We start from the raw sequence: 26,017 nt of genomic DNA, 5'->3' as shown, positions 1-26,017 counted from the left end.
ATAGCATGTACTTTTAACACATAAGTGGAGTGTGAAGAAATTTTTAAATGAGAATTATTCACTAAAGAGTTAAAAATTTTACAAACTTCTAAGATGAGTTCATGTGTTAACTGTTAGCAACTAGCTATTACAGTTAGGATGACAATAATTTAAAAATTATCAAGTATTCTAATAAGTTACTGCGGTAAAAAACAAAATATAGTGTTTGTATTAACAAGTAAGATAATCTAGATACAAAGAATTTGTAGTTATAAATACTCTTTTTTATAATCTTTTAGACTAATAAAAATTATCTATTTTAGGTTTAGTTTCCCTAAAGAATTTTTATTTTTTAAAGTGTTTTTTTCAAATGATTTTTTCTTCGTGATTGAATAGTTTGTTCATTTAAGTTTTTCATATTTATATTTATTTGTTTATTAATAAGTGATTGTAAAATATTAGAAGAATGTTTTTTAACATGCAGGAACATTCAATCTTTTTACACCAAGGAATAATAAAACCTGTGCATGCTAGAATTATAACTCAATCACTTATACTAGTTTATATATTTGTTTAGTAAGCTTGACAATCTTTTTGTTATAATTACAAGTTGATATATTATATATTTATAAACTAAACATATTTTTTGTTGTCTAATTTTATTTGTAAATTTTGAACATCAATACCAAGAACAACGCAATCTATAAAATTGAACTTTGCTACAGTCAACACAATCCATTAACTATGCTATTTTTTAATTATTTTTTTAACTATGATAGTTATCCACCCAAAAAACAAGGGAACCCGGCACGTATGACTTTCAATAAAAAATTCGTTCGTGTACCCAAAAACCATCGACTTATGATTCGGCAAGGAAAGACAGGCCAGTACCAAATCCATCATTTAGCAGCCTTTAGCAGTACGTTGTGTAGCCAGGCCTTAGAAAAGCAGCTGCTGGTCAGAGCCTGTACGCTATGTCGCCATCTGGTTCCACGCCATGCCATATTAGCCTGACCGCTCGTTTCACTGGGCAAGGAGGAGAACACAGTCGCTGTGTCAGGTGCCAACCGTTGAAGAACTTTAATTCCTGGGAATTAATTAATTCAATTAAAAATGCTAGCGTGTAAGATTAGAGAAACCAAGATCCCCTTTCGGATCATCCCAGGTTACAGGTCCTTGGCAGTCAGAATTGCTTGATGATTAGACATGTCTAAACATGGTTTTGTAATATTACAAGAACGAAGTTTAACAATATATAAAAACATGATGGAATCATTCGAAGCAAACTAATCCAACTGAAACATGAGGAAAGGGTGACAAAGGAAAGACCCCTCCAATGAGGATGTGGTTTTTTGCAATTTACAGTCCACTATGACTTGTACAGTGACTGCATACAGCTACGACCACCCCATCCTAGAGAGCCCTAAAAGAAATACCTTGCCAATTAAATGTTTCTATAGTCGATACCAATCTCTTTTTTTCTTTATTCACAAGCCAATTTAGTGTCAAAGCTGCTCAAACAGATGGCGAAAGCCTGGAACGCAGACAAAGGATACCGGTAATCCATGGTGAACATATCCTTACTGACCTTACCAAACTGAAGAATGATCTTGTCATGATCAGACTGAACAGGCTGTGATGGAGTCGGTGCACCAGCAGCAGGTTGCGTTGCAGCAATAAGCTGGAAATTCTTGACAGATGCTACTGTCACTCTCCCACGGAAATTGAGGCACCAGCACTGCAACTGCTCATGCCATCTTGGTGCCTTGTTCCGAAGAATAAGTGGCCTCTCCTTTCCCTCTTCATCTTCTCGAGGCCCAACAATGTCAGAGAACCGGGAACTGCTAAACTCGGTTGAATGGTCAATTGATTTTGAGAAGGAAATGCTCCTAAACGAGTCTTCAAGGGAGCGTTGGTGGAGCTCAGCCTGGCCTGGGACAGACCCACCTGGCTCAAGGGATGATGCAGGGATAGAGTGCATGGTGCAGTGCATCCTTCGTGGACCCCTGGTGCCAAGCACATTCAACTCATATGTAACCTGAGCAATGTTATAGCTGCCTGTAGGGACCTTTGGAGAAACTTTCTTTGAGTAGAACCTGCGGCTTCGACCAGGTGGTGCAAGCTGAGCATTGTTGTATGGCGGCTGTGTGTCATAAATTATGAACTTTGTACCCAGAAAATTTGACCTGAAACAATAACAATGAGCATCTCAACACAACATCTGATGCAACAACAATTTACAGAACCAACAATCTAATCCAAGTTCATTTGATATCTGCAATCATGTGTTCACAATGTTCCAATTGTGCAAAGTCATTGCAGAACTTGCTATAAAGATATCCATAGAATGGAAGCCTTAAAAAAACCACCTTAAATGCTTAAAAAGTCCTTGCATATGATTCACGTGAAGCAATTAACATCAACCACAGGAAACAAACTACCATGGCCTCCCAGGCATGGTTCAAATTCATAAGTCCAATCTTTAAAATCATCAACAAGTAAAGTTACATTAGCATTCATAAGTCCAATCTTTAAAATCATCAAGTAAAGTTACATTAGTATTATGATACACGAAAAACCATCCTTAGCAGTTACATCCTCCTGGCACATCAGAAGAGAGAACAACTATCATCCCTTCCCATAGAGAAACTCTAACCACACTAAATAAAAACTCTATACCTGATTTGTAACCTAGTTTAAGGAACTTCAACATGAACAGAATGATGCTAATTTTACTCTTGAACTAAAAGCATGTAAATATTACTTCTACACAGCTAGTATTTGGTGCCAAAGACCAACTTCTACACAAATGTAATATATTTATAATACAAATAATAGGGAAAATAAAGTTCAGATTAAAAAAAAAACATGGATTATATGGCTTGGCAACAAGTACACCTTGTCTGGTAGATAATAGAGGGTGGTTGTTAATGTTATACTATATCGGCTCTTTAAGGGATTGCTATACAGGAATGAAGGGTGCTGGGGAGTTGGGATCCATAGAAAATTTTAACTATAACTATATTCAATCTTCACGTCCGAAAAGGGAATTACCCTGTTTTCAGGCAAGACAGTGCAGACAACAGCTGGTCAAGCTTAGGACTTCAGCAAGTCAGCAAATATTGGCCTTGAAATTAACTCTTACCTCAGTTTTCCAATATAAGTGCTGCTTGATCTTGATATGTTATCTGCATCCATGGAGATAACATACTCCGTGCATGTAGTTCTCCGAGTACGTTTTGCAGACAGAAGAAATTTCCCGTTTTCAACAAGCAAAGCTGCATGGGCATGCCATTAATCAACAGAATATTCGTATAGAAGATAGCAAATTAGGAAAACTGTGTCAAACAGCTTCAGCAGCTAAATAGAATATTACAGGGATTTTTATCATATTTAGGAGCAGATAACTTGGATTGAATACAAAAATAACTGGACCAGGCATTGGATTCAAGAAAGCTCATGAGGACACATTTAATAGTGAGGAAAGTCAGCTGACAATACAAAACACCACTACTTCACATAAGAGATTCAATTAACCACGATTTACAATGTGCTTGGATATATACATGAGTGTCCGTGCGTGCACACACACAAGTGTGTAAGCAAGTCAGAGAGAGGACATCAAGAGCACATCAACAAGAAATTTGGAATACTGATACAACTTGCATCAACCATGCTGGTTTCTTCACAACAGAGAAGATGAACCACTAAAAATCAGAACTTTGCTTCTAGCTGGTCAGTTTGACAAATGGCATGAAATATCATATTTGTTCTGTTAGGAAGAATAAGCAGTGGGGCTATGCATTGTTGTAAAAGGTTTAGCAAGAGCAAATTATCCAGTTACATCAGCATAAGATCATGATTTACAAAATAAAGCAGAGATAAGCTCACCAGGGCTAAGGCAAAGGAAAAGATGGTAAGTTAAGTTTGATTTGTCCCTCTTTATGAAGCACTGGATAGTTCCATCCCTGGGCCCTGGCTGTAAATGGATAGAAAAAAAGATTTTTATCGATTATCATTTTGAAACACACAAAATCCTTTATTTAGATCCATTTGTTTATGCTCGGGTAAACATCTTGCAGATATGAAAGCCAGTTAAATGCACTGAACATTATAAAAATTTCTTTAAATATTGATATTACACAGGCAAGAATAAAAACGCAAAGATCTTACCTGCTTTAGGGAAACTGGGAAAGTGATCTTGCCAGAGAACTCTGGATTTCTGACAATTTCTTTGCACATTTCTCTCCAAGCCCTGCAGACAGCAGCACAAGCAACAACATGCTTGCGGGCAGGCCATGTGCTCTCACTAGCCTCCAACCTCTTGATCACATCCCGCAATAACTCAGGAGGAAGACCAGCCCAGCGACTATTCTGGATGACCACTGGCTGGTCTTGCAGCTCACAAACTGAGCTATGAGATTTTCCTCTGTGATGACCTGGCAGCCTGACCTCGAAGCTCCGCCTCGACAAGCTCCCAAACCCATCCCTCATGTCACGGACTATACTACGGAATGACATTTCCTCTAATACACTTGCAGAATAAGTTAATACACGCTTCAATTCAATGTGATCGCATGAATTATATTTACAGTCAAGTGTATGGATGATCACAAACCAGAACACGAGTGCACAACTGCAAATCAACAAAAAATGATTTAAATTCCAGCTATAGCTAAAATGCTTACTATAAAAAAAGAATAGAGATAGATGACAGACAAGGGAAAAGCACCAAGCAAGTTAAGAAGATTCCTTTAAAGAAAAGACTACATGGAACAAAAGCACATAAACTGTCAGTTATGTTTTAAACTAACCCTTAAAATCCAAATTGCAATCAGTTCAAATCTATCTTCCTAAATAGTACACTCTGGTTCAAATTAAGAATCTCAAAAAAAAGAAGCAAACCCATTTGCCACTTAATTCAAATTCTAACTTCATGAATCATGAGAACTTATTCAAATAAAGAATCTAATAAAAAAAAGTGCGAACCATATCCCCACCGCCGTAATTTATTTTTTTTTTAAGAAAAAAAGACTTTAAGTTAGGGTTCATAGATAGCAGAACCACCAGAACATTTTGGATGAGTTCTTCCAAAGTATATTTACAACAAGAACCAACCCTCAACCCTGAGCTTCTAAAGCTTATCTGCTGAAAAAAAAAATCTTTAAGAAATAATCACTAGAGTTTATCAAGTGACGTAGTCAGCAACACGAAGAGGGATGGTGCCGTAACTTCTGCTAGTACCGAGCTTCTTCCTTGTTGTCTTAATTTTTTTTGTGAAAATAAGAAATGAATATCATCGGACTAGAATTCTAACATGTCTGAACTCTCAACTAGGCATTTCAGGTTCGAGTAAAAAAAGAAACAAACTTTTATACCACAAAAACTGATCAAATATCCATTCTTCCACTTCTAATCTTCACCGATCAGCAAAGATCAGAACTATTTCATACAACTCTGCAGCAGAAACAACACTTTATCCTCACCCGTTCACCAAATTTACAAATGTTTACATTATATAAAAAAAAGTCCAAATGTTTAACAAAACATGAAAAGAAATAGCTAAAAAAGTTCAAAAATCACGATAAAAAAAACCAACTTTATTATCCCAGGTCAGAGAAATAAAATCTTTCACCAATTATAAAAATAGAAAGAAGAAATCGGGTCCTTATTTCTTGTCAAAGACTCGAAATATGGACTTTTTCTTGGTAACTTTCTGGAGCAACAAACAGAAAAATCTCCGAATCTAAGATACAGATCTTGAAAAAGAAACCAAAATGAGAGAGTAGCAAAGACAGAGAAGTAGAAGTACAAGCTGTAGAGCATAATAGCTCACCACTCTTCCTCTACTGTGACAGATCCTTACCTTTACAACACCATCGCTCTCCCTCTATCTGTTTTCTCTCTCTTGTTTCTCTCTCTAGAGACGGCTCCAGCAGCAGGAACAGGCGGACTTGAAATTTGATTAAATCAAGTTCATAAGAACAAGCACGGAATAGGGAGTTAGCTTCCTCTTTAAGATGTCCCTTTTTTTGAATGCAGAGGAGCACTTGTAATTAGTTTAACTATTTTTTTTTTATTTGTTTAATAATGCGGTGCCTTTCTTTCTTTTGTCAAATTATGTTTTGGTCCTCGAAACAGTTGAACTTAATTTTCGACCATTAACGCGTACCTTCGTCCCTCTACTTGTTTCAAAGCGTTGGTTAGATTCATGTGTTGATGAGATGATGTTAGTGAATTTGGATGGTGTTATTATTTTCTGTACATATATTTAGAAATTAATTTTTTGGTATGATCTATGAAGCTAAAACGTGGATCTCACTTACTTTGTCCAGCCCTCTCTCAGGAGGCACGATGTTTTTAAAAAAAAGTTGAATAACTAAAAAATTATTAGTTTAGAGAATAAAGATGAAGGGAAGAAATTGGTGAGAAATTTATCTACTCCTCCTCCCTTTTGTTTTGTTGTTGTCATGAAATTTACCTTTGCTGTTAGTAACTTTAATGACTGCATTTTCTTTCTCTTGGATTCATATTGATTTACTGTACCGTATTTCAAATCAAAAAATTTAAAATTTAAAAGAAATGTTACTAAATTGGGTATATTTCATGAGTATAAAAATAACTTTAATTATAAGTAAAAACCTTAAGACAACGAACTTTAAAAAAAAAGTACAGAAACAAAGACACATTCAACTGATTTTAGGTCACCCCGCGATTTAAGTAATGAATTTTACTAGATTTAATAACTTTATTATTTTTATAAAAAAAATCTATTTAATTATATAATAAAATAAATATTTGTAAAATTATGTTCTAACTATAAAAATAATGTTTATCTAAGATTTTGATAACCTTGTAAAACATAAATCATTCAATCTATTTATCAACCAATCCAATACTATAATAAAAAAATTCAATTAAAAAAATTAAAAGATAAAAAAACAAAAAACATATTGAATTTTATGAGTGAACTCATCAAATCTATGAATTGGATAATCTAGCTCAACACTTCAAAATCACGAGTTGGGTCATGAACTATATTGGAATTAATAACTTTCTTTTATTTAAAACTATTATTTATTTAACTATATAATTAAAAATAAGCGATCATAAAATTATCCATCAACTCAATAATAGAACTTTTTTTAGATAAGCCCATATAAAGGGTTTGTTTGTTTGCGACTATGTTTTAATTAAAACGCAGTTTGCAGCTGTTTGGTTAAGGAAAAACATAATATATTATTTATGGGTCCCACTTATTTTTGCGTTGGAAACACAGTTAAAGAAAAGAAAGGATTCTTTACTCTTCTTCCTTGCTTTTCTTGTACTGTTCATGTTAATTGTATTGTTCATTAAATAATGAACAATGCATTTCTCATGCACTACGTGAATTTCTTCTTCTGCTTTTTTCAGTGTGTTAATTTTTTTAACATTTTTTTAAAAAAACTAGTTTATAGTGAATTTTATACTTCATAATATTTTATCTAATTTTATCACACTTTAAAAAAATTATGAAAACTGTAGTTCTTGTCGGATGTATTTCGTACGTAATGGAATTGTAGATGGTTTCATGGAATAATAAAAAATATTTTATACAAAGTATAATTTATTTCATGATGCAATAACAATAGTTAAATCCATAATATTTAAATTAAAAATCATCAATATTAATATATATTTTTTAAAATTATTTTATAACCTCAATTTTAAAAGCATTCTTAACTAAACACATTAAACTACTTTTTTTTTAACCACAATTTTAACCAAATATCTATTTTTTCAAACCAACCTCAACTAAAAGTATTTTTTATAAATTTTTTTTTTTCAAATCATAACCACAACAGCTATCTCAATACCAACACACACAAAATGAAACAAAACAAATTATAAAATTCAATTATTATTCAACCCAGTATCAAAAAATAAAATAGAAAATTATTATTCAACCCAATATCAAAAAATAAAATAGAAAAATAAAAATTAAATTTATCAAACCTATGAACAGATTTGTAAACTTTCTAAAATTTAATAACATGGTTTTTTCTGAAAGTATTTTTTAAAAACTATATAATAAAAAATAAATGATCATAAAATTGAGTTTAATTAAAAGAAAAAACAAAGGGTACTCTATCAAACCCGTGAATCAGAGTAACCGGGGTTACTCCACCAATCTAACAAATCAAGTCATTGACTCCATAAAACTTGATAACTTAGTTTTTTAAAAAATACCATTTTTTATCTAACTATTTCTCTTTAAAAAAATAGATTATACCATGATGCTAGGGTATTTTTTCAATATCATCCTAATATTAAAATATTTTTCTAATACCACTATAACTATAGAAAAAATAAATTATCAACTCTAAATTCCAATAAGCATATAATATAAGGACTCGATAAAAAAAACTCAATAACCAAAGAAATAAAAAGGATCAAGAAAAAATAAATAGATAGATAAATATTGTAGATTACTATTGTAATTCAGAGGGTTTATAGATGTGGGGGGACAATTTTCCCCCGCATCTTTTAGCTTTTGTTATTGGTTATGTGACCCCTATTTTGCTGCAGATCAAATAAAAAAATTAAACATAAAAATGATATTTAGGCAATATAATTGCATTTTTTAAAAAAAAAAAACCAAAAGTTGAATGAGAAAAACTAATGTCGAATGATGAAAATATAAAAAAAATAAGCTAAGAAAAATGATACAAACTCATATTAACCCATCAAGCCTTTGACCTGAGTCAATTGACCAGAAGCAACGAATTTGAAAAAACTTGGAAGCTCAATCTTCAACTAATTAAATATTAAAAAAAATAAAAATAAAAAACCAAACATAAAAGGTAATTATAAGACAAAAAAAGCTTTAGCCCGTTAAATCCACGAGTCAGATTATGAAATCAAGATAGCCTAACAAAAAGAAAAATAAAGAATATCATTAAACCTATTTTTAAAAAAAAATATTGAATCATGATATGCAAAAAAAAAAAATCAATTTTAAATGTCAACCCTTGTCCTAAGCCATTTAATTAGAAGTACCAAATATAAAAAAAAACCATGAAGACCAATTATCAATAAACCAAATAATAAATAAAGAAATTTTTAAAAAGTTAATCACACAAAAGGATAAAAACTAGTAATTAAAAGCAAAAAAAAAAAAGGTTTAAGCTCACCCAAGTTAACCCACCAAACACATAGATCAAGTCATAAGATCGATATAATCTTACGAAAAGAAAAAAAAAAAGAAAACCATGAATCCTAATTTTTTTGAAAAAAATAAATATCAAGTAATGAGATTAAAAAAAGTTCAAACAAAATGAAGTGATCCTGTGTTATCTATAAAACTCGTGAATCGGGCATTTTGATTACAAGCACCAAACTTGAAAAAATCACAAAGCCTAAATTTTAATAAATCATAGGGTGAAATTGAAAAAAAAATCACAAAAAAAGATTCCAAAGAAAAATAGATACTAAAAGAATGAGTATTAATGTGAAAACCCAATAAATTATAATCAGAAAAAATAAAATATCAAATAGATTGAATAAAAAGATTTTAAGTATTGTAAATGGACATAATTGAATAAAAGGTATGATGTTGTGGTGTAATTAAGTAAAAAGAGAATTTAAGTGACAAAAATAAAAATAAAAAGTAATGAGAGTCAATGTATAAATAAATAAAACCTAGACTATAAATGCTCTAATTTCTCTCTCTTTTAGCCTAGAGTGTGCAGCCAAAAGAGAGGAAGAAATTGTGTGATTTGTCTACACAATTTTTTGTTAATTTCACCAATTTGAAAATTTTGAAACATCTCACTTCTCGAGTTTCTAATTAAATTACATAGGAATTAATCCAACATGAATCAATTTATTTCACAAGTTTAAAAACAACTTTAATTATAGGTAAAAACTTCAAGACAACAAACTTTAAAAAAAGATATGGAGACAAAGCCACATTCAATCAATTCTAAATCATCCCGTGATCTAAGTCATGAACTTTACTAGATTTAATAACTTTATTATTTTTATAAAAAAATTTATTTAACTGTATGAGAAAATAATAGATGTTTGTAAGATCATGCACTAACCCTAAAAATAATATTTATCTAAGATTTTGATAACCTTGTAATACATAAATCATCCAATCTATTTATCAATCAATCCAATACTATAATAAAAAAATTCAATTAAAAAAATTAAAGGATAAAAAACAAAAACAAAAAACATATTGAATTTGATGGGTGAACTCGTTAAACTTATAAATTAGATAATTCAGGTCAACACGTTAAAATCACGAGTTGGGTCATGAACTTTATTAGGATTAATAACTTTTTTTTATTTGAAACTATTATTTATTTAACTATATTATTAAAAAATAAACAATCACAAAATCATCAACTCGATAATAGAATCTTTTTTATACCATGATAAGTTTATGTAAAGGATTCGTTTGTTTACGCAGTTTGCAGCCTTTTGGTTAAGAAAAAGATAATATATTGTTTATGGATCCTTTTTTTTTCCGTGTTGGAAACATAGTTAAAGAAAAGAAAGGATTCCTTGCTTTCCTTGCACTGTTCATGTAATTGCACTGTTTAATAAACGGTGCAATTAACATGAACAGTATATAGTTATACATTGTTCATCATGTGAACAGCGCAAGAGAATTGCACTGTTCACTTAAATAGTGAACAGTACAATTCTCTTGCACTGCATGAACTTTTTTTTTGTTTTAAAGTGTGTTAATTTTATTTTTTTAATGTGTTATTTTTTTTAACATTTTTTAAAACTAGTTTATAGTGAATTTTGTACCTGATAATATTTTATCTAATTTTATTATACACTAAAAAAATTATAAAAACTATAGTTCTTGTCGGGTGTATTTCATATATAATAGAATTGTAAATAGTTTCATGAAATAATAAAAAATATTTTATATAAAGTATGATTTATTTCATGATATAATAGTAATAGTTAAATCCATAATATTTAAATTAAAAATCATCAATATTAATATATATTTTTAAAAATTATTTTATAACCTCAATTTTAAAAGCATTCTTAAACAAATACATTAAACTACTTTTTCTTCAACCTCAATTTCAACCATAGTTTTAACAAAACACATATGTTTTCAAACCAGCTTCAACTAAAAATATTTTTTATAAAATAATTTTTTTTAAATCACAGCCATAACAGTTACCGCAATACCAAACACACACAAAGTGAAATGAAACAAATTATAAAATTTAATTATTAATCAATCCAATATCAAAAAATAAAATTTAAATTTATCAAACCTGTGAACAGATTCGTAAACTTTCTAAAATTTAATAACATTGTTTTTTTTAAAAGTATTTTTTAAAAACTATATGATAAAAAATAAATGATCATGAAATTAAGTTTAATTAAAAGAAAAAACAAAGGGTACTCTATCAAACCCGTGAATCAGGGTAACCGGGGTTACCCCACCAATCTAACAAATCAAGTCATTGTCTCCACACAACTTGATAACTTAGTTTTTTTTTAAATACTATTTTTTATCTAACTATTTCTCTCTAAAAAATAGATCATACCATGATGCTGGGGTATTTTTTCGATATCATTCCAATATTAAAATATTTTGTTGATACCACTATAACTATAAAAAAAACAAATTAAAATAAATTATCAACTCTAAATTCCAATAAGCATATAATATAAGAACTCAATAAAAAAAACTCAATAACCAAAGAAATAAAAAGGATAAAGAAAAAATAAATAAATAGATAAATATTGTAGATTACTATTATAATCCATAGTGTTTATAAGTGTGGGGGAACAATTTCCCCCCCACATCTTTTAGCTTTTGTTATTGGATATATGACCTGCATTCTGCTGCAGATCAAATAAAAAATTGAACATAAAAATGATATTCAAGCAACACAATTGCATTTTTTAAAACGGAGAAAAAACAAACATCGAATGAGAAAAACTAATGTCGAATGATGAAAATAAAAAGGAAAATGAGCTAAGAAAAATGATACAAACCCATGTTAACCCATTAAGCCTTTGACCTAAGTCAAGAAGCAACAAATTTGAAAAAACTTCGAAGCTCAATCTTTAACTAATTACATATTAAAAAATAAAATTAAAAAAACCAAACATAAAAAATAAAAACAAAAGGCCATTATAAGACAAAAAAAGCTTCAGCCCGTATAGGTCAACTTGCTAAACCTGTAAGTCAGATTATGAGATCAAGATAGCCTAACAAAAAGAAAAATAAAGAATATCGTTAAACCTATTTTTTTTAAAAAAAAATGTTGAATCATGAGATGTAAAAAAAAAAATCAATTTTAAATGTTAACCCTTGTCCTGAGCCATTTAATTGGAAGCACCAAATATAAAAAAACCATAAAGACCAATTATCAATAAACCAAATAATGAAAAAAGAAATTTTTAAAAAGTCAAACTCGCAAAAGGATAAAAACTAGTAATTAAAAGCAAAAAAAAAAAAGGTTTAAGCCCATCCAAGTTAACCCGCCAAACACATAGATCAAGTCATGAAATTGATATAATCCTAGGAAAAGAAAAACAAAGAAAACCATGAATCTCAATTTTTTTTAAAAAAAAATAAACGTCAAGTAATGAGATTAAAAAAAGTTCAAGCAAAATAAAGTGAACCTGTGTTAACTTATAAAACTTGTGACCCGGGCATTTTGATTACAATCACCAAATTTGAAAAAATCACAAAGCCTAAATTTTAATAAATCATAGGGTGAAATTAAAAAAAAATCACAAAAAAAGATTCCGAATAAAAAGAGATACTAAAAGAGTGAGTATTGATGTGAAAACCCAATAAATTATAATCTGAATAAAATAAAATATCGAATAGATTAAATAAAAAGATTTCAAGTATTGTAAATGGACACAATTGAATAAAAAATATGATGTTATGGTGTAATTAATCAAAAAGAGGATTTAAGTGACAAAAATAGAAATAAAAAGTAATGAGAGCAAATGTGTAAATAAACAAAACCTAGACCATAAATACTCCAATTTTTCTCTCTATTAGCCTAGAATGTGCAGCCAAAAGAGGGGGAGAAATTGTGTGATTTGTCTACATAAATTTTTGTTAATTTCACCAATTAAAGTGATTAATTAGAGTGATTAGTTTAGTTAAACAAGAGGATGATTTTAAGGTGGTGAGTGTTTTGGAAGAAGAAATTCAAACTAGGGTTTGAAGAGGAAGGAAAAGAAAACTTGATTTTTTCTTGTATTCTTTTCTTAAATCCTTATGAAAGTGAGGTAAATAGTATGCTTCAAATAATTTATTCCTCTAATTTTATGTTTGATGAAGGATTATATAGAATTGAAATTATGTGAAATTGCGAGATTATAAGAATTATGCAAATTATGATTTAACCATGTTAGAATGCATGCATTAAGATTGTGTAAGTGTTTAATTTTAAATAGAAAACAAAAATTATTTCCTCTCTTTTTTTATTGAACTTTGGCCAAAGGAGGAAATAATTAGAGAGTTTGAGGTTTTGATATAATTGCCCTGGAAAATGTGGGAAGAAATAGGTTTATAAGTGTTGTTATTATGAAAGTAGTGAGAATTTTTCAAAGAAAAAAATAAAATAAGATCTCTTTAACTTCCTTAGGTTGATTTCGGTTAAAAGAAGAAAATTAGAGGAAAAAAAATTGAGTTTTGATAATATTATTGAGGGATCTTGTCCTATTGATGATAATTGATGTTGATAAGTTAAATTTAATAATAACTTTTGTAAATAAATAAATGAATATTTCAGTTAAGCTTAATTAAGGGTGTTGAGTGTGTCCAACAAATATGTAATTGATATTAGAAATTTTACCAGTACCAATAAATAAAAATAACGTAGTAATTTATGTTGATACAAAAAAGATCGCGAACCTAACTAACAACAAGGACTTCTTCACGCACACAGACACCAGATAGGTGTCCGACACCTTGAAATAATTAATTAGTTTATTTTTTTATTGTAGAATAAATTTTATAGATTGTAAATTATAGTGCTGTTTACTGGAAAAAACACCTTGATGAATGGGCAAGCCTTGAAAATTATTTCCTAGTTATTGAAAATTATTTTCTAGTTATTGAAAATAATACCCTGTTGAATGGGTAAGCCTTGAGAATTATTTTCTAATTACTGGAATTTATGCCTGGTTGAACGGTCATGTTAAAAAAATTAATTTATAAATTAATGGGACAATCACCCAATGTAAAATAAATTAATTGTAAATTTTTGAAGTTAAATATGCTAGTTTGTGGGGGATACTTTTGATATTTTTATTTTAGTAGATTTATCTCTATATCTATAAGAGAATTTATGAAATTATTATTTTTTTAAATAAGATAATTTATTCGATGATATAAAAAGTCACTTTAATGTATGTGAATAGTTAGTCCTTAATTAATTACTTATTGAAAGGTGTAATTTTCTAATCATGTTTTATATGATTATGTTTTTAAGTACATTGCACCCTTGATATGTAAAGTAGATGCTAGAATAAATAATTTTATTATATGATTAATGTAATTGAAAGAACTAATATTTTGTTGTAATGTATTCTCATATCTAAAAATTGTAATGTTTAACTTGTTATCTTATGTAGGATATAATTTATAATGTTATTATTATTAAGTTGAATTATGGTTAATTGTATATATATTTTACGCACAAATACTTTTGTTTTTAAAGGTAAGGAGACGATGCATGTTATGAATTTATTAGCCTTTATCACATAATTTTGTAGAAAATAGATTTGAGATATTGAAATATGCTTGAGTTTTAAAAATCCAAATGATGAGACGAATATTGTGATTGATGTTACAGGTTGAGAAATAATTGAGTTGATAATTTGGTATCTAAAAAATACAAAGAAAACTCTATTAAAATTTCAGGAAAATAACATGTATATATATTGAGTTTACAAGTTGAAAACATTACAATTTTTTTTTTTAAAATAAGAGGATGGATAGATTTGGATTGAAAAGCTAAATTGAAAACAAAAATAAATTTCACAAAAGAATTAAAAGAAAAATCCACTAATGAAATGATGATCAAATTAAAAAAACAAAATAAATGTTTTGATCAGATGATAAAATAAAAAACAATTGAAAGTTTGTTAAGAAGGCAAGAAAAAAAATAAAGAAAAGAAAGAATCTGGATCAAAGTTGAAAAGAAAAAATTAAATTAAAAGTTGAAATTAAAAACAAGTCAAAAACTTATAAAAAACCAATAATAAAAATTACAAATAAAAAAATTAGGATTAATATTTAAATATTCCCAACTAAGAGGATTACTATATTGAGATTTTAAATGTCAAATGCAAATTTTAAAGAAGAAAATAAAAAAATAAGAGAAAAAAATAAAAATGTCAGCAATAATTTAGATGGAATTTAGTCACGTGTGTCGTCTTACTGAGAAGGTGATTTCAAGACAATTCAAACATGGCTGTGGAAGGGAGATGTCACGTGTTGATGTGTGAAACAATTTTTTTTAATAATATCTATAAATATTAAATTATATAATTTCTTCTAAACTAACTTGATAATTACCAAAAAAAAAGAGTATAAATATAAAAATATCCTTAAATACAAGTCATAAAAAATCCAATTCTATTATGTGAGTAATTTAACTATTCATTAAAAATAAAGAAGACAAGAAAAACTTTGAATATAAGCTTTAATTTTTTTTTTGAATCCAAGCATATAATATGCTCTTTTTACTATGCATCATAAAATGAAAATATACCATTACCCTTTTAAATTTTGAAATATCAAATGGGTTATTGTGAAAATCATTAAATAACTCGATACAATGATTTTTGGGTTTTTAAAGGCAAAATAGATATTTCACCGAAAGCCTAGAAATGCCACTTATTTCCTCAGTTTTTCCACTATAGTCTCTTGTTTTTCAATCTCACAGTCACCTAGTAAATTAGTCTAATTTAGTCTATAATTTGGTCTAATTAGGACTAAATTAAAAGGAAAAAAAAAAGAGGATGAAAAAAAAGAATGTGAATAGTGCATTCATAGTGTCTCGTGAGAGGATTCATAATTTATTTTGTATAATGAATTCCCCACACTTTTATATTTACTTATAATAAATATAACGTGAGATCTCTTTTTTCACTTCTTATGCCTACATGATGCAGTTAAATTATTAAAATAATTAAGCTAAAAAAAAGAGATTTGAAGGACATAGTTTCATTAAAAAATGAGTTTAGATTTTTTATGGTTTCTACCGTGTGAGATTGGATTTTTCATGTAATATTTATTTACACTTAGTTATTGTTTCATTAAAAAATATTGACAGCAGTATTTGTTATATTTAATTAACCTGTATCATTTACAAGTTATTTTTTTTTATGTTGCTTGCTTTTTATATAATATACTTAAAAATTTGTAAAAACTTAAGCAAGGTTCTCATATTTTGGTTAGAAATGTTAATGATAACCGATTCAATGCAAATAGAAGCAGCAACATAAATCAGACAACTAAAGGTATAGTTGATAAAATGTTTAACGCAGGGACTTATCTGTCTTCGGTGGATAAACACAGGGATCGATCAAGGGGCTTTCCGTTTAGTTGAATGCAATATGTGGCTGACCACCGGCGTCCGTTCATTTTACCGTGGGCTCACCCGGGTTTTCTGCTTTTCTTTTCACCCCGGAGCAGTACAGGGGAGCATGCAGCGTACATTAGCATGGGAATTCGATATTATTTTATGGGAATTCAATAAAAATAACCACTGATCCTACGTGTATCAATCGGCACCCTCACAAAAAACTCTGTTTTATATATATATATAAACACATATTCATTTGGTAATTAGGACGTTCCAGCTAAATATATGAAAAGTGATTGATCATGAATTCTGTGGTTCAATATTCAAATCCCAATACTCACCAAGTCAGAATTGAACCACGAATATCCTATAGCTAAAGAATCTATTCATAGCATCGATGCACAAAGAAATATTTCTGGGCAGAGGCATACCGTTTTTTTTATCTCTTCAAGGTTGAATTATGCCCGGCCTGGATCTTGATGGCATTGTTGGCGCTTGGTGGGAGTTGTTTTATGTTTACGTGTGTTTGTGATTCTTATTGTAAAGTTTATTTTTATAAAATATATGAAAATAATTTTTTTGTAGTTGTTTTTCTCTAAATTTAAATGTTTTTTTATTTTTAAATAATTTTAATGTGTTAATATAAAAATAAATTTTAAAAAATAAAAAATATATTTATAAAAAAACACACCATAAAATATAATCTCTGGTACACTACCAAACATTCAGGCTTTAAATTATGCTTTTGTTTTGTTATTTATTTATTTTTGATAGAAAATAAAATGGTTCATGCGAGGGAAATTATGGCATGGAGCACGCAGTCATGATGGAGGCCCAGTGGATGATATTGAATGACTGTAATACCCATGACTACAAAAGAGTCCTTGCTAGCCAGTAGTCACCAGGCCTCTACAAAAGAGTTCATGCCGGGAACTGCTTTTGAGGTTGGGAACTTGGGACTTGGGAGACCGCAACCCAACGGAAGACACGCAGTGGTCTAGGTTTCTCTTTTCTTTTTAAACAAATCTAATTAACAGTCAACACATAGCAAAAGACTATTGGAACTGAATTATTTATGATGATTTTGTTCTATATTATCTTATTTTTACTTGCATAAAAATGTGAAAACTATATGTTAATTGAGTTATAGTTAATTACTTAAAAATGTGATATTCTCAAGAACACCAGAAAAAAATTAGATATACATGTTTAGAAAACTTGGATTCTAAGTATTGTTAAAAAAAATTATTATTTTTTATTTTTAAATTATTTTAATATATTAATATAGAAAAAATTCTATAAAAAAATATTCTAAAATCAGCCAATTCCAACCGTTACCAACCCTTTCAAGGCAAACAAACCATTGACATTTGCAGACACCTTTTCTGACTTGGTGAGTGATGGGATTTTAGACATGGCGGATCCAAGGAAAGCTAGATTCCTCTCTCTCTCTCTCTCTCTCTCTCTCGTGAATACATTTAATCCTTTTGATAAAATCATGGCAATTACATATTTTTCCTCTTATTGTTAAAAACTTTTCTTTTTATTACAAAATTATAAGCATATTATGGTGAAATTTTATATTATTCCTAGATTAAATATCAACTTCTTTCTTATATTAGGTGGAAATATTAAGGGGCTCATTATGAGTTTTTTTCTTTTTTTAATTTTATATCTATTTTTTCCCCTTAAAACGAGTCTGTGGACTGTATTCACTTTTGAAAAAACATAAAATTTGAAACGACAGTTTCTCGGTTTATCAGTATATAAATCTTTGAATGGAAAAAGTGAAGAACTGTGCATACCTGTAATTTTTAATTTTAAGGTCGGGCAATAGTTTAAACAATGTCATTTATTTCATCAATAACAAAGAATCTAAGTTGAGAAAAAAGCTTCCTTGGCTGGTACTTAATTAAGATGTTGTCTGTTGAAACAGCACAAATAACATTTTATAAAAATTTAATTTTTAAATTATTTTGATATATTTATATTAAAAAATAACTGCTATCAAATAAAATTACAAAATTACAAATATTAATGTGACTGCGAGCCCTTTAAATCGCCGGCCAGATGATATGCTGTAGAGGCGGTAGGCTTATACAAGTTATTATAATAAGATCTCTTGATTTCTACATGCAATTGCAGCAATTTTTTATCTGCAAACACATCATGAGTTAGTATATGTCAAGAGAAAGAAGAAATTAAACCCGATTTATTAATCTTGCACGCCACTATCTCTGGCCAATAGGAAAACCAGAAGAGTCGGTAGCGCACCAATCTCTTTCATGAAATGACATTTTATTTCTGCATCACGCTGAAGCTCTTACGCTTTCTGGCGACGACGAGTAAAATATCAGATGGAAGGGCAACAGAAGAAGAGATATGCACTTTCCCCTTTCCATTGCCCTTGACTGAAGAAGGTAATCTAATGAAGCCTAAATTATTATTATTATAATAGTAATAGCAACAATAATAACAATGAAAATAGAGAATTTATGAATTGGATAGTGGTAATTATCAGTACTGATAACGATACATATTATAACCCCGAGTGCTTTGCATATGATTTCTGGGAAAATTCCGTGAACCTTCTGGAAGATCCGTATCAGAAAAGTCATAGACAGTCGGTTAGGTCGAGTTGAGACGTAAAAAGACTGACACCTGGCAGCAGTTAACAGGTAAGGCACCGCGGGGGTGACAGGCGTGCATGGTGAGGTTCGAACCCAGGTGCGGAGGAAGGGGACAAGCCCCTCCCACCGCTAGGCTAGAACCTCACTTGCGATAACGATACATATTATAACCACGAGTGCTTTGCATATGATTTCTGGGAAAATTCCGTGAACCTTCTGGAAGATCCGTATCAGAAAAGTCATAGACAGTCGGTTAGGTCGAGTTGAGACGTAAAAAGACTGACACCTGGCAGCAGTTAATTCGAGAAAAAAGAAGTAAAAGAAATGGCGGGTAAATTGGTAGGTGGCTTGGTAGAGACGACGGGGAAAAATGCTGTGTTCATTGGAGAACGGTGAGCGACAAGAAGTTTAACCAACTAAATTCTGTTTATCTCTTGGTAGAAATCTTTAGCTAACTTCTACCAGTGATAAGGACGCAAGTAGACATTAACTAATCACCCATTGCCACCTCATATTGAAAAGGGGTTCCGACATTATCTAAAATTTAAAAACAATTGCCACTGAAATGTCAAACTGTTTATTAATTTTATTTAAATGATCATCGGAAAAAGCTATGTAATAAGTGGATTCGTGAGCATTATCCGAGTGTGTTATTAAAATTTTATTTATTTGTTATATATATAATCAGTGATGTTTATTAAAATTTTAATACTTGTAATTATACTTGTAAAATATTATTTACTGTAATAATGTTTTGTATTTCGTATTTTTATTTTTCTTTTCAATCTCATTATTTAGTTTTCCTTTTATATTTTTTTCATTTGATAATAGGTTGTTTTAACGACTATACTTTATATTTTTATTAGATTATGTATTAAATTTTTTTTATTTTAATCTTTAATATTAAATCTGTTGGAAGTAAAATTTTATAATTTTTTTACTTATTTTTTATTAATTTATTTTGATTTTATGATAAAAAATCGTATATTTAACAGTTTAATCTAGGTTGACTTGAATTTGTTTTGTTATTTTTTGTAATTGATATCATTTTTTTTAATATTGATTTTGTTAAAAATTGAATTTTATAATTTTTTCTTGATTTACTTTTTATTATGGGTTTGAAATATTAATATTAGTTGACCATATTTAATTTTTTGGATCCTTTTTTAAATGAATATTTTTTCAATTATATTTTGTAATTTTTTATTTTATTTTTTATGAGATTATCTTAACTCTATGACTCGGGTCGTGAATTTGATAGGTTTTTCTAATTTAATTTCTTTTTTAGGTTATTTTTAATATAATTTATTTTTTTAATTTCATTATCTGACAACTTAGTTTTTTTATATATTTTTTTTAAAATTTTATTATTTAATATTATTATAATTATTTTATTTTATGTAAAGTTATCTGAGTTTTATGATTTTAATTTTTTTTTAATTTTAATTTTTAATATTGAATATATAGCAAGTGCCTTGCCAGTGAAAATGCTAACATTGTAAAAATTCTAAATTTCCAACAAACTTGCATGGAATGAATTCAATAATCTCCTTAACAAGATAGTTTGATAAGGACTTTTAATTATTCAGGATGATTTTGTGAGTGCTTCGAGTCGTTATACGATGCCTTGACATGAAGTGTTTTTTGTGAGTGGTGGGGATCCAAATCTATTTCATATTCAATAAAATATCTAAATTTTGACTTCTGTAATTTTAAGATTTGGATTATCGAAACCGGGCACCAGTGCTTGGTAGCTGTCGAGTTGCCAAAAGTCTATGGCTCCTGAATTCCTAAAGGATAGTGTTTTTGACATTCAGGTCGCTTTGGGGTCTACATTGCATCAAATTGCACTGAAATAGTTAAATTCTATTTAGTATAGTAATAGTTGTTATTTAAAAAAAAATATTTTTAATATCAACATATTACAATAATTTAAAAATAAAAAAAATTATATTTTTAAAAAATAAAATAATTTTTTATTATAATTATTTTAAAAATATTTTTTAAAATATAAAAATAAATAAATTATTTTAACATACATGAGCAATCTTTTTTCTTCCTTTTCTTTTATTTGTTAGGAAACGAGCAAAGAATAGTAGTAATTAGATAAAATCAATTAATGATCTCTGAAAATATAAAAAATTGATTTAAAATTCAAAAGCATTTATAAGTTCATATTTGTTTTTTAGATATTTTTAAGGTAAAAATATACCAAATCATAACCCGCTTATTATATAAAATTACTTGATATAAAAAATAATTGTTTTTGTGGTTAAAATAATCATCAATGTTAATTTTCTCTTTGTACACCTGGATTTAGCAATTCTTTTTTTTTTCAAACTAAAAATATAATTGAAAATAATACAATTAAAATTTGATATAAAAATAATTTTTTTAAAAATTATAGAATTACTAATAACCTAATACTTTCAAAATACAAAAAACAAAAAACACTTTCATAACCAACTTCAAACACGATCTGTATTCTATCCTCTATTCTATTAGTCATTTTTATGCACTTTCATAACCAACTTCAAACACGATCTCTATTCTATTCGTCATTTTTATTTTATTCTTCTGTTATTCAATTCAAATCCCTCTCCTTGAAAAATTAAAAAATGTGAAGAGCTAATTTTAGCCTAAAAAAACTAAATTGATCAACATCAAAGTTTAAAAATTAAATAAAAAATAAAAAATACTGCTCTAATCCACTGTAGTTTGATAGAGAGGGAACACTAAAAAAACTGATTTATTTTAGTATATTATATAATAATTAGATCAAACCTGTTGAAGCAACCTCTCTCCTCGTTTATAATATGCCATTATTCTCCTTGAATTTCGTCACAAAACCTCAGCGGGCAGTATGGGGAACTAGTAAGTCATGCCTCTTTTCTCTTGAAGCTGGAAATCAGTGTGCAGGTTTGTTACATGTCTAATTGTCAATTACGTCTTTCACGTTCATAAATTAATATTCAAAATATTATTTCTTTTATGGATATGACTAATCGAAGTGCTTATGTCATATTTCCAAATATTTACTGGCCAACTCAAATCTAAAATCTCAGTCCTGATTTTCATAAAAATTAAATAACAAAATAAATAAAAACCTTAAACATTTGTAGGCAAGCTTATGTTTAAACACAGTAGATTTGTCATCTCCGAATTGTCTCCTGGTCTTGTCTCTCATTTTCACAACCATGATGTAATGACATCATTGCCATTTTGCCTCTGGAACAGCCAAGAGGAAATTGCTCGTGGACGATTTCATGCCTGACCTGTTTGAAGAAGAACTGATTCACAAGATGCCACCAAAATTTAATTTAGGTGAACGGCTGACAACGAAGTAACACCTAACTAAATAAATAAATTAACGCGATTTATAACAAGAAGAAAAAAAAATCAGAATTTCCCAAGCTTTAAAATGATTGTCATAAGTGGTAGAGAAAATTCTGATTTAATAAATTCTGAATTATAATAATTCTTAATACTTTTATTCTCTTTTAATCTTATAAAAAATATAAAATTGTTTAAAGAGAAACTAAAAAGCGAAATTTAAACCAAATAAAATTTTGAAACCTAATAAAAAATACAAAAATAACTAGAGAATTAAAGAAAAATATGAAACATCATGATCCCAACCTTAATTAATAGAGAATTAAAGAAAAATATGAAACATCAAGTTTAATTTGAACATGATCCCAACCTTAATTAGTATCAGTGAGCTGACCTCGTAAGAAACCGATCTAGTAGAATGCACTAAAACCCGATTCAATTATCATATTAAAAGTTTTGATACACATCCTTATCATACTCCTATACTTAAAAAAAAATCATCTCTGAGTACACGATCAATAATTAAACTTTTTCATTAAAAAGAAATAGGTACTTTAAATATAACTTTTTTACTAATTTATACATGAGATAGCTTTAAATAACTTAAATCTAATTTTAACAAAGATAGATTCTTGTAGAATTTTCAAACCTCGACAATTTAACTATTGATGCTTAAGAAATCACACGAATCCTTACCTATTGCCTAAACTTCAAATTTGTTTTTACTTTTAATATATTCATTATTGTAAAAATCACAATTCTTCACTTTTATCCATTCAATTTCTTAAGTTTTCCCTTTATTTGCAGCAAAGCCTAAAAAACAAATAAGAAATAACATTATATTTTTTTTTTTGACATCTTGCTTCAACTTGAATCTCGGGTACTAAATTGACACTTCTAAATTTGGCTACGTCCACGGGCAAGTATAGAAGAATTTTACTAAGTAATGTGGGAATACAACTTCTCTCTAATAATAGGAGAACAACAAAAATCTCTCTATTATTAGGAGAAAACACCTCACTTACTATCTCACAAATACCTCACAATTTTGTGGGATTACTCTCTTCTCACCCTCTCTTCTTTCTCTCTTATGGTGTGTATATAATGCTTGGATGCATTGCCTATTTATAGGCAAGCATCCATGCAAAAGACAAGGGGTTAGGCAAATAGCACCAATTTGGTGCATACAATTTTTGACTAAGATGACTACACCTTCTCCCACCATTTTTAACTAAGGTGATTAGCTTCACATCAATTTCTTAAGTTTTCCCTTTATTTGCAGCAAAGCCTAAAAAACAAATAAGAAATAACATTATATTTTTTTTTTTGACATCTTGCTTCAACTTGAATCTCGGGTACTAAATTGACACTTCTAAATCCAGTGAACTCCTAAGAATTTGTATACATGTTCTCATTTGCTACTCCCAGTGCCTCAATATTTGTATGGAGAGGAACCCTAAAATAATCTTCAACCGTGTCTTTACATGATCTTTCAAAAATCACCATATCTTTTATGTTCTTGTTTGCAAGATTTATATCCGTGATAGAAGTAGCATAATGTTTTTCTATCTTATCTATCTTAATATCAAAAGAATGAAACTATTTTTTCAAAGGAAAATAGCTTATATGTAATGGGTTGAATCACTTGTTTTTTAAATATAATGAGAAAATTATTTAATTGAGTCAAATTTATCCGTGTAAAATGATTGTAAATGGGTGAATTTCTAATTTATATTTTTATTAACTTTTTTATCCAAATTAACCGAATCAATTATGTACAGTATTTAATAATATATATAAAAATAATAATGCTAATGAAGGAAGAGAGAGGTCTTTTGAGAGAGAGAGATGAGGGTTGAAGATGAAGGTTTTGAAGAAGAAAAGATGTTTAATCTTATATGATTTTCTTTTTCTATTTATCACATACTTTGTACAAGATTAACATATTTATAGAGCTCAAGACTATTTTTGATATAATGTTATGTTTATGCTTGATTTTGTTAATCTAGATAGAAAAGGTTAAAATAATGATAAATTAAAAATTTAATTATTTTATAAGGATAAAATTGACTCCATTAAAGATACAAGGATGGATTAAAAACTCACTCTATTATATAAGGATATATTGTGTCATTTTTCTTTATTTTTTTAAAATCCCTTAATTCTTTTCTTTAATTGGGAAGCATGATATACATTTCTTTTACTCATCTGATGCCCGCATCAATTGTAATCAAAGAAGGAGCTAGAAATTTACTTTGGAGTAGATGAATATATTAAAAACGAAAGAATTATTTAAATATACCAAAAAAATAAAATTTAAAGTTAAATACTAGAAATATTAACTAGAAATATGACTTTTTCTAAAGAGCTGCTCATCGTGAGAAAAAAATTGATAACTTTAAAATGAATAATGCATTTCCTTTTCTTATATAAGAACTATGCTCTTGATTTCTCGAAATAAAAAGTAATAATTTGTTTTATTAAATTTCAACTTCAAACAATCACTATATAAATGTGTCCATGATTAGATGTTGATTTATAATAGCAATCAATATGTGTATGTGTCGGGGGCTCCGAGAAATCTAATCTCATATTTTGATTGACTTTGATTGAGAGTGAAAAATAAAGATTGCCCTCGAACTACTATAATGTAACATAAAGTTATTTTGCATTAGGCAAATTTCATATAAGAATTTTCTCGTTTGTAACAACTATTTGTCTATTTTAGTAAAAGCAATGTATTCAATTTCTATAGTAGATAATTTAGCATATTTTTTGTAACTTTAATTGCCATGAAATTGCTTTTTTGAAAAGGTCATTAAGCATTCTGATAAGAACTTTCTATAATCAATATTACCAACCATATCTACATCGGTGTATCTATCTATCACTTACTTATTATTTCTAAAATATAAACTACAACTAGAAGTACATTTAAAATACCTAAATATCCATTTCACCATTGACCCATGTTTTTTTTTATCTGGATTAGAGAGGAATGAATTGACCACACTAATAATATAAGTTGTAACGATCCCATGTAAACAATGATATACATTAAGTTACAAACTGCAAATATATAATGAATCTTTTTTTATTTTATTTTTTTCTTCATCAAACTGCAAATATATAATGAATCTTTTTTTTTTTTTTTTCATAACTTGAAGGATATTGTTTTCCTTTCAACTATAACATGAAAATCCTTAATGATCATTAATAAAACTAATAAAGTATAAAATAATTCCAAGAGACTTACCGGTCATAGAACTAATATTAATATAAACTAAATCTAGAGCATATGATTTTCTGTATGAAAATAATCTTTGAAATACATCTATGTTGTTTAATAGCTAAATAAATAATAAGTGTAGGTATTAGAGTTATACCTTTTAAAGGAAGGTAGTAAGTAGGTGTTTTTTGTTTTTGCAATTCTACATAATATTTTTTTCTTTGATTTTTATTCTATTGTTTTTCTATGAATTTCTA

General features: G+C 28.5%; 1 protein-coding gene across 2 annotated transcripts; it reads right to left on the bottom strand.

Annotated features, from left to right (window-relative positions):
* Positions 1–922: 922 nt before the first annotated feature.
* Positions 923–6,038, bottom strand: LOC105139475 (tubby-like F-box protein 8). 2 transcript variants are annotated; one of them, XM_011045913.1, is made up of 6 exons: positions 5,846–6,038; positions 4,153–4,615; positions 3,871–3,958; positions 3,125–3,257; positions 1,568–2,165; positions 923–1,066 (listed from the first exon to the last, which is right to left on the bottom strand). In XM_011045913.1, exons 2-6 carry the CDS (start codon positions 4,498–4,500, stop codon positions 938–940), a joined length of 1,296 nt encoding a protein of 431 aa, XP_011044215.1. In that variant the 5' UTR covers positions 4,501–4,615; positions 5,846–6,038; the 3' UTR covers positions 923–937. The 2 variants fall into 2 exon arrangements, with proteins under 2 accessions (XP_011044215.1, XP_011044216.1); XM_011045914.1 differs by lacking the exon at positions 923–1,066 and having other exon boundaries at positions 1,146–2,165; positions 5,846–6,037.
* Between the last annotated feature and the right edge of the window lie 19,979 nt (positions 6,039–26,017).

Source organism: Populus euphratica, unplaced genomic scaffold (assembly GCF_000495115.2).
Source record: "Populus euphratica unplaced genomic scaffold, PopEup_1.0 scaffold202.1, whole genome shotgun sequence".
NCBI lineage: Eukaryota > Viridiplantae > Streptophyta > Magnoliopsida > Malpighiales > Salicaceae > Populus > Populus euphratica.
The sequence above is the reverse complement of the archived record's forward strand: the minus strand, read 5'-3'. Positions and strand labels throughout refer to the sequence as shown.